Source organism: Lutjanus erythropterus, chromosome 16, assembly GCF_056507025.1.
Source record: "Lutjanus erythropterus isolate fLutEry1 chromosome 16, fLutEry1.hap2, whole genome shotgun sequence".
Lineage (NCBI taxonomy): Eukaryota > Metazoa > Chordata > Actinopteri > Lutjaniformes > Lutjanidae > Lutjanus > Lutjanus erythropterus.
The window spans coordinates 28,549,006-28,558,725 of NC_139332.1; the positions used below are offsets into that span (position 1 = coordinate 28,549,006).

Here is a 9,720-nt window from a genome sequence, read left to right on the forward strand (position 1 = left end):
AGTCCAACATTATATCAAATCATAAGTTGTACATACAGGCAGCGAACATTTGTTGTTTTGCATCCAGTCATTCCCAAATACTGTGGGCCACAGGAAACTTAAAGATTTATATATGCAGAAGACGTAAACCACTGTTTTACTGATGAGAGGAAAAAATGACAGCCTGTTTATTCCACCTAAATGCATGGATTGTGTCCCATTTATGGAGTAGGATAAAATGTCCTATGTTGTTTTCCTGATAAGAGGGGAAAAAACAATGAATGACCTGTTGACTTTGCCTAAATTAATTTAATTTCTTAAGTTTTAACATGTGCCTATGTTTTCAACAAAGCGTCAAGATAATATAAGGTGATGTGGAAATGGCAGTAAAAATGGTCAGGAATGTTTATTTATGCACGAATGAAGCCTTCCCAGAATTTATTGATAAGGGTTACTGTGACTTGGGTTGTGATGGTGTGTAATTTTTAAAAAGTGAGTCCTCAGGAAAAAAAAAAGTTTGGGAAACACTGCAGTAGCCTACCATCTGGCCAATACTTTGAAAAATGGCATCATGTTTTCACAAAACCTGTTCAGCTGCATATGAACGTATTACAGAAACAGAAGGGTTGATACCTGAAGCAACACAACGAAAGACGTTACCACAACAAGCTTTGGATTTGTCATGTCGAGACGCACTTGTCATCTATTGATTGAGCATTTATTTTTTGGAAAAATGGATCAGAATTGATGTGAGGTGGTGGACCTCGTTCCTGCATTGAGGGCAGATGCGCTATTCTTGAGAAAGATTGATTGTTTTGCAATTTCCTTGCAGAAAATGCCTAAAACATTGCAACATGGATTCCAACTTCCAAAAAGCAAGAAAAATCCTCGCAGCAAAGGACTGCAGGTTGGAGTCGAACCCGAGCCGCTGCATGTGACCTACCAGGGTGCCCTGATTTTTAGAGGAAAAAGGTCAACATGTTCCAAAAAAAGGTTTCCAGGTGTTTAACATTATGTTATAAAGAACTTCCTTATTCCATCAGTTGTGTGTATGTATGTGTGTGTGTGTGTGTGTGTGTGTGTGCTTCCATTTCAACAGAATCAAGCGTGTGGCCGATTAAGTTGTGAAAGCGAGGGCTCACTGTGCGGCAACAGGAAGGCCAGAATCAGCTCGGGAACGGGTAAGGACCATGCCACAATCCTGGCTTATTGAGGGGTATCAAGTGGAACAATTAATTTCCTCTGGAGTTTCCTCTGGAGCCACAAAAGTCTTTTGGCAACTTTTTTCATATATGTACTCCCCAGCGCCTGTAAATAGACTTTGAAGTATAAAATTGTTTGAGTTACCCTTTAAATAACTACTTTAATCTCTCCTCTGTCTGAAATCTAGTTTGCTGTAGTGTGAATGTGGTCAACAACAGTTCTGTTTTTTCTGTTACTGGCTGCAGAGTTCTGACCTCCTGACCTAAACTGACCTCCGGCTTCACTTTACAAGCCGCCGCCTCTGATGGAGAACAAGGCTGATATCACACATTAACGCCGCGGAGAGACGAGAGTGCAGACAGTTTCCTTAGCATGTAACCGAATAAGAAGAAAATCCTGTCTGGCTTGTAGTAAACATCTGCGTAGGCCGAGGCACAAAGAAGAAACCCACTAACAGCCGCGCCGCCACCAGAAAGAAATGAAAGCTCCGGTTTGCCTCATTACACCAGGCTGCAGCCCGGGCCTCAGACGAGAAGTAATGAGCAGCAGGACGGCCCGTCATTAGCCTAAATAGCTGCAGTGGCGAAGGAAAGTCATGTTGCTTTCAGATGGTGACGTTTAAAACCTCTGTGAGAAAATGCCTAGAGAACTGATTCACAATTACACTTCAAACTCCTCTGAATTAAACACTGGCCACACTCCCAAATAAAACCTCAGTTGATTGTTATTATTCTATAGGACAACTTTTAAAGGTTTTACTCAATCAACCTTGTTACAGGTTATAATATAATCTTATCTATTATTCACAGTGAAATGATCTCTCCTCTTCTGAGCAGTGAGGCTAAAACTGGATCAAAAAAAAGCTGCAGGTCCAGAAAGAAAATCCTCAAAACTGTAACATGAACTTTGATTTCATGCTTGTGGTGCATGTATATGAGTACGTGCGTGTCTCTGAACTCTGATTTCACGCCTCCAGCAGGCTGTGAAGCTTACAATGATCTGCAGAGAGAAACAGAGACGGAGACAGAGAGCAGGAAGAAAAGAAGACTTAATACGAAATCAGGATTATAAAACTCATAACACCCGGAGGAAGAGTTTCAGTCCTGATTGAATGTTTATTGACATAAAACCTGTGTCACTGCTGACAGCGGAGGGAGGTTGAGACACTTTACAGAGGGAAAATTTCATAATAAAAAAAAAAACAGCTCTCCTGGCAGTTTTTATTCTTGACAGAAAAATGCAGCATGGGAATGTTTGTTTTGAATGTGTTTAAACTTTTAGACGTCCCACTTTATTTTGCACTACACTAATAAGACATAACAAACCGTATCAAATTAGCAGGAGTGGAAGTAACTATTACAGATACTCAAATTGCAGTAATATAAGTAGTTTTTTGGGTACTTTTACTTTTAAGAGTAGATTTTCAAGTGTCTCCTTTTACTCATACTTAAGTATTCATTACAAGGTGTAATCTACTAAGTTACTTTTAAAATCATAGTAAAATCATAGTAATCATCGCAAACAAGCCAATGAAAATCACAACATACAAATAAAAAACAAAACAAAAACAACAACAACAAAAAACAAAAAACAAAAAACAAACAAAAAAAATGCTGTGGCAGAACACATCTGGAGTAAAGATGTTAACGATTAATGATTAATAAATTAATTGCCATTTAACTAATTAAAGATGTATTTAATCAATATTCATGGCAGTAAATTGCCCCTCATTTGACACTGTTTTATCTGGCAGAGTCATTTGTTGAATAAGGGAAATTAAACTTTGCTTAAATTGATAAAAGACAAAAAAAAAGAAAAAGAAAAAGAGGAAATAAACATGTTCTTTGTATCTTATAAATTATTAATGATTAATCGATTGTAGGATAACGCACAAAATCTGCAAACCTAGTTTGGAGTAGTGACGGTGACATCAAGAGTTAAAAGTAACTAATACTCTGAGTAGTTTTTACTTTGTACTTTCACTTGAGTAAAGATTTTCAGTACTCTTTCCACCACTGCAAATTGGACTAAAACTAAAAATAATGTTAATTTGATAAAATGTGGTGATTAAATGCAGATCTGTGGCTTAACAGTACAGATAAATGTGGGATCACTATTTGGCAAGCGACAGGTCACAGTTGCCTGTTTATAAGATGTGTTGTAGCAGCTTATTAATGATTTACTAAGTGTTTACAAGCTAATTCTAAAATATTTCTAAATATCTTATGAGGGTATTGGTGTCCACAATGCTATTCAAAAGAGCAATAGCAGCAGGGACCAGTCACCTGACCTACTGTCAACTGGAGATGTTATGATATTAAAAAAAAATAAATAAAGAAAGAAAATGGATGAAAACAGTTAGAAAAACGGATGCATGTTCCAACAGAAGACGACTGATTATTTCTTTCTCTGTGTTACACAGCAGTGCACTGTATTGGCCAATATTTTAGATTTCTCTATCGAATCCAAACATGGACTGTGAACCCAAACAAATGAGCTGTTGGTGGTTTTGTTGATTTTGCTGTTGGTGCTGTTACAAAAAAACCTCGTCTTCACGGGCTGGAGGTCAGTCTTCGCGTTCACAGGTGAGTGTTGGACGACTGAACAACCTATAGTGAAAATGTTTATTTCAGTGATGCTTTTATATCAGTTATGTCATCATTTGTATCTCATTCTGTCCTTTTCAATTAATATTTTGCTCATTAGGAGGAAAATTCCTGCAAATTTTTCATCTCAGTTAGTTTTTTCAGCTTTTGAAGTCCAGTTAAAAGGTAAATGCAGAGGTGAAACCTGTGGAAACATGTCATTCAGTTTCTTTTAATCTTTACAAAGTTAGCTCTCTGAACTTTTTTCCAGCTGTGACATTGTTGTGAATTATTCTTTTTGTTTTGATTTTTGGACGTGACAGTGCCTGCAGTCATGATGAGGAGCTCGGTGGTGTTGTGCCTGGCTGTCAGCTTTGCCATGTTTGGATTTGGTGAGAAAAAAAAATGGGGGTGGGGGGGATGGGGGGGTTGAAGCAGGAATCTGTTGCTTTCATTAATGCTCGCTCTTTTGTTCGCTCCTGAAAAGCTCAGCCGAGTGGGGCTAAGTCAGAGAGATTCCATGTTTCATAAAGAGGGAAAACATCTTAGCCCGAGGGAACATTTTGGCAGATCGGTGTGTGCAGTTTGCATGTTTGGCTGTTGTGTCACATGCTTACTGTGCAGAGTCAGTGATAAATTTCCATTCATCATATTTTCTATGATGTCTCAGGACGTGCAGTTTGCACTGTGCAATGTTGTGTCGTGGCTTCTTGGTTTAGTTTATTGACAGCATTCTAATATATTTATATTTGCCTAAGTCCGGGACTTATTTATTGTTTAACAAGCAAGTCAAGCGTCCTTTTATTTATCATTTATTAAATCTTGATGTCATTCTAGATTCAGATCGTAATAAGATATGAAGGATTAAAGGATTTCTGTCTGAACAAGATACAGAAAAACTTGTTCATGCTTTCATTTTCAGCAGGCTGGACTATTGTGACGGTGCACAGGTCTGAATAAAAAATCAATCAGACAGCTGCAGCTCGTCCAGAACGCTGCAGAATGCCAAGAAAGTGGAGCACATTACACCAGTGCTTAGGTCACTGCACTGGCTTCCTGTGTGTCAAAGGATTCATACATAAGATAAATACATCTCTGATTTACATGTACGTTATGAAGCACCCAGACCCCCTCAGATCATTGCTTTTAGCTTTTGTTTTCAATGATCTCAAACACAATTTTAATGTTCTTTTAAAGTTGTATTTTAATGTATTTCTTTGTTCTTGTAAAGCACCTTGAATTGCCTTGTGTCTGCATGGTGCTATATAAATAAACTTGCCTTGCCTTGCCTATCACGTCCAATGACTGACCTTAAGCAAAAACACTAAACTGTGGCCTTCAGACAGAAGTAATAAACCTAAATCACATGAACTCTGTCTCTTTCCTCCAGGAGTGTCTCTGCAGTGTTACTCCTGCCCTGGTGGCTCGTCCACCGATTGTGAAGTCAAACAGGAGTGTAACGGAGGTGAAGACGCCTGCCTGAAACTCACCAGCGGTGGTAAGGAAACAATATCTCAGTCAGACAACTCACGTCTAAGAATGTTTATTGCAGCAGCAGAACATAGTTAAAGTTTGGCGTCTAGGCTCCGACCTCACCACTCCTTGCAGATTATGTTTACACAGAGATATAGAGGACATATCTTGGACTCCCTGTCGGAGCCTGCAGGTGGATGCTGGGGTGGGGCTGACTGAGCGGGCGGTGATGCTGTTGCAGGGCAGCAACGGCAGCTTTGTTTGACATTTGAAGTTGCAGAACAGTAGCGGTTAGTGAAGAGTGAATTATCACTTGCTTTGGACTTGAAACTCAAATTTTAAGATTTGGGGCTTGAACTTGGACTTGGGAAAACAATGACTTGGTCCCATTTCTGTAGAATAAAATCAAAGTACAAATTTAAAAAATAATATATAATATATATATAAATACTTCTGGTTTTGTCCACAGTGGCCAGCAGAATCAACAAACTATGAAAGTTCCTTGTAGTAGCTTTAAAGTCAAAGTCATAAAATTACTTTTTCAGAACATGAAACTGTCTTTTTGAAACGTGATGTGGCGGGGTGAAAACAGTAATCAAGAACACAAAGTAGTTCAATCAGGAGAGATTTTGCTCTGAGTGAGCAAATATTAATTAGTCAATTAATAGTTTTATGTACAAATCATTCATGTCTGTATTCTTGCAGACATTTGTGACAGAGAGGCCACTGGAATTTCAAAATGAAGGTGCATTTGAAAGATGACGACATAGATCAATACTTTACTTTGGATCGATAATGTTGGATAATTGAAAATTGACTCAATATATCAAACAGGCATGTTTCAAGACTAACGGTGTGTCTCTTTTTTTCTCCCCTCAGAAAACGTCTACACCAGCTGTTTGAGGTATGCTGACTGCGACGTAACGACTCTGGCTGTCAGATATGTCGTCCCAAGCTTCACCTTCACCTGCTGCAAGTCAGAACTCTGCAATAGCCAAGAAAAAAGTTGGTGGCAGAAAGTCTTCGGTTAAAAAAAAAAAAAAAAACAGTCTTGATTTCTGTGTGTTGATTCTTTCATCTAACACTTAATTGTCAAACAGCTGTTGAACATTAAACAATAAAGTGCTGGTAAAATAAAATATGTGCACTCTTGTTGTTGTGTCCATGAGACTCTTCATCATTTCAGGGAACGGAAGACTTTACTGGTCCAGTCATACAGGTGGAGTCTGCCACAGACTGTGTCTTCCTACATTAACAAAATCTTCACCTTGTCCACTACATTATTTTTGTAATGCAGTCTTATTTTCTTAATCCATTACAAAATACCATTGTCTTCCGCTTATCCGGGGCTGGGTCGTGGGGGCAGCAATCTGAGCAGGGACACCCAGACTTCCCTCTCCCTGGACACTTCCTCCAGGTGTTCCGGAGGGACCCCAAGGCATTCCCAGGCCAGCCGAGTGACATAGTCACTCCAGCGTGTCCTGGGTCTTCCCCGGGGCCTCCTACAAAATACAGTAAGTCAAATTATTTTTGTTTTTCAGTTAATGTAATTTACCTACAATGCGATTACATGAGAATCTTGCATCTTGCCAGGCTTTAAGTTATTTGTTTGTGTTCACACCAGAAGTGTGAGACGCATCCATGGAAGCGACTCGTCTCGAACAAACAACGGCAGCTTCTGGTTAAGAGGTTAGTGCAGAAACTGGAGAGCATTTCTTCACTGAAAGAAGAGCAAAGAACGGCACTGCAGGCTTCTCTCCAGATGGAAAAAATGTTTTTGCTCTTCTCCCAGCTGGCTCTGGCAAGAGTTCGACGTGATTTGCCGAGGTTAGCCTGTGTTAGACATGATAGACAGGCGGTGCGTCCAATCACCTAGCCAAGAGTTTTATGAAAACAATTCCTTTTTTTCACAATCTGCTTATTAATATTTTCAGAATTAAGCAAATAAATAACAATACAAACAGTACAGTAACATTTGGTCAATACAATAGTGATAAAGCAAAAGTCTAAGTAAGTGAATAAATAAAAAGACATTAAATAAATAAACAAAATATATTTGGTCAGTCTGCTGCTCGTTAGGTCACAATTCATGCAGGTACCTGATCAGTCACTCAGGGATTTCTCCAACGTCCAGCTCTTGTACGTATTTGAAAAAAAGGGTCCCATATCTTACTGAATTTTGAAAATTTCCGCTTGAACAATATTAAGCGTTTGGCAAGAGGGGTGACAAAGGCTCTAAAGGCTGCCTCTAGGGAGGAGAGTGAAACTGTAGGTGAGGATACAACAAATAATGCAATCATAGCATTAGGTTCAATCAGTTTTCCGGTAACCTTGGACACGGATCTAAAGATTCCCTCCTGGTAGGATTGCAAAGTAGAACACAACCAAAACATGTGAGCGTGGCTCGCTTGAGCTTGGTGACACCTGTCACATGTTGGGTTCACGTATTTTTAGATTCGAGAGAGCCTAACCTTTGTAATGTGATAGATGATTTATGTACTTTATCAAGGGCGTCCTCCCAGAGTTCCTCAGCGATCTCCTCTCCCAGATTAATTTGATGGAATTTAAGGAAACCAGACTATTTATATTGTATGATTCTACAATTATTTGGTATAGTGTGAAAACTCTCATTTTTTCTAAAGGTCCCATGGATCACACTGGAAGAAGAGGGATTTCACTTCTTTTTATCTACACACACTGACGGCCAATCAGAGCGCAGAAGCTGCAGCCAATCAAAGGAAATTAGGGTAATTGGCGGGAAAAAAAATAGCGCCATAAGAGAGTAGACTGTGGGGAAAGATTGGTAAAGATGAAGAGACAAAGGAAAACAGATCTCGTAATTAGACGTGTCAGCACCATCCATGATGCTGTTTGTGGCTCAGTGGGCTGAAACACACACACACACACACACACACACACACACACACACACACACACCATGTCCACTCAGTGGAATCAAACCTGTGATTTCAAAAGCTCTCAGTAAGAGCATTAAACCTGCTGAAGCACAACAGCAGCTTAAAAACTGTCTGAGGAAGAACATCAAAGTCTATGAATATCTGCTGCTGCCCTTGAATAATAATTAAGATTGCACTGAGTTTCTAAACAAGCTGCAGTATTCCCCTACAGCCGATTATAGAAGAATGTGTGTGTGTGCGTGCATGTGCGTGTGCGTGTGTGTGTGTGTGTGTGTGTGTGTGTGTGTGTGTGTGTGTGTGTGTTATTAGGCCTGTTTCTGCAGCAGTGAGTAAGTACAATGTCTTAATTTGTTGACTTTAATTAAAAGAAGGACAACATCTGTTACCTGAAACAATCTATGTGTGTGTGTTTGTGTGTGTGTGTGTGTGTTTCTGTGTTATTCTATCCTCATGATGTCCTGCGAGTCACAAAATAAGATTGAGTGAGGACATTCATTCTGGACAAAAAACAGATTTTTTAAGTTAAACGGAACCATTACACGTCAATATGCGTCAAAGCAAGTAGTGCTATTTTATGCAAAATAAATACGTGTGCGTGTGTGCGTGTGTGCGTGTGTGCGTGTGTGCGTGCATGCGTGCGTATGTGTGAGTGTGTGTGTGTGTGTGTGTGTCTCCATGCTACAATCCTGTCCAGGTGGCCAGATAATTAAAAACATTTCTCACACTTGATTTTACACCAAAATCTCAATGCTAACATCTGGCTGAGCAAAGGGAGGAGAAGACCAGGTGTGTGTGTGTGTGTGTGTGTGTGTGTGTGTGTGTGTGTGTGTGTTTGTGTGTGTGTGTGTGTGTGTGTTTGTATGACTGAGAAAGAGAGATAAAAATGGGCTGTTGGGTGGAATTGGGGATCTTTTGGTTATGTAATTAGAATATAACAAAGATAAATAAACATGATATGTAAATTATAAAAAAGTATGGTGGCCCTGAAACAAATAAAAAAAAACATGCTGCAAATACAAAAATCACAAGTAAAGGCAGAAACGATGCAAACTGCAAAGGCATAAACTAGTTTTGTGTACCCTTGGGGCGCAATGTTACCATGGTTTGTGACTGCAGTTAGGATAAAACAGACTGTGTTAGCATGTATCTACATTGTGGTCATTACTAGTGGTCAAAACTCCACACGGCACCTTTAAATTGTTGTGAGTTGAGCTCTTGAGACCACCATAAGAAAGACCCCAAAAATACAATCCTGTCACTATAAGGAACAGAACAAAATAAAATCAGAAAGGTGTCATATTTGACCAATAAACAACAGTTTCTAGTCATTGGTTCACCGGCTGGTTGTTGGATTATTTGCATGTCACTGGTACAAGTGTCTGCATTTAAATTCCTCTGAAGACTGAAGAATATATTCCAGAAGCAATGAGGGAAAAAAAAACTGATGCCTCAGCCTGTCTGATCAGCCTGTAAGACTGACAGGGAGGAAAGCTTCCCGCTTCTGAGTCGAGTGCATTTCACAGACGAACCAGCGGCGTGACACCGAAAGGAAAAAAACAACA

The 9,720-nt window shown here is 39.5% G+C and overlaps 1 protein-coding gene across 1 annotated transcript; it reads left to right on the top strand.

Annotated features, from left to right (window-relative positions):
* Window positions 1-3,773: 3,773 nt before the first annotated feature.
* On the top strand, window positions 3,774-6,391 carry LOC146313279 (CD59 glycoprotein-like). The gene is made up of 4 exons (XM_084738975.1): window positions 3,774-3,953; window positions 4,091-4,159; window positions 5,158-5,265; window positions 6,120-6,391. The coding sequence occupies exons 1-4, from the start codon at window positions 3,803-3,805 to the stop codon at window positions 6,269-6,271; spliced, it is 480 nt and encodes a 159-aa protein (XP_084595101.1). The 5' UTR covers window positions 3,774-3,802; the 3' UTR covers window positions 6,272-6,391.
* The last annotated feature ends 3,329 nt before the right edge of the window (window positions 6,392-9,720 follow it).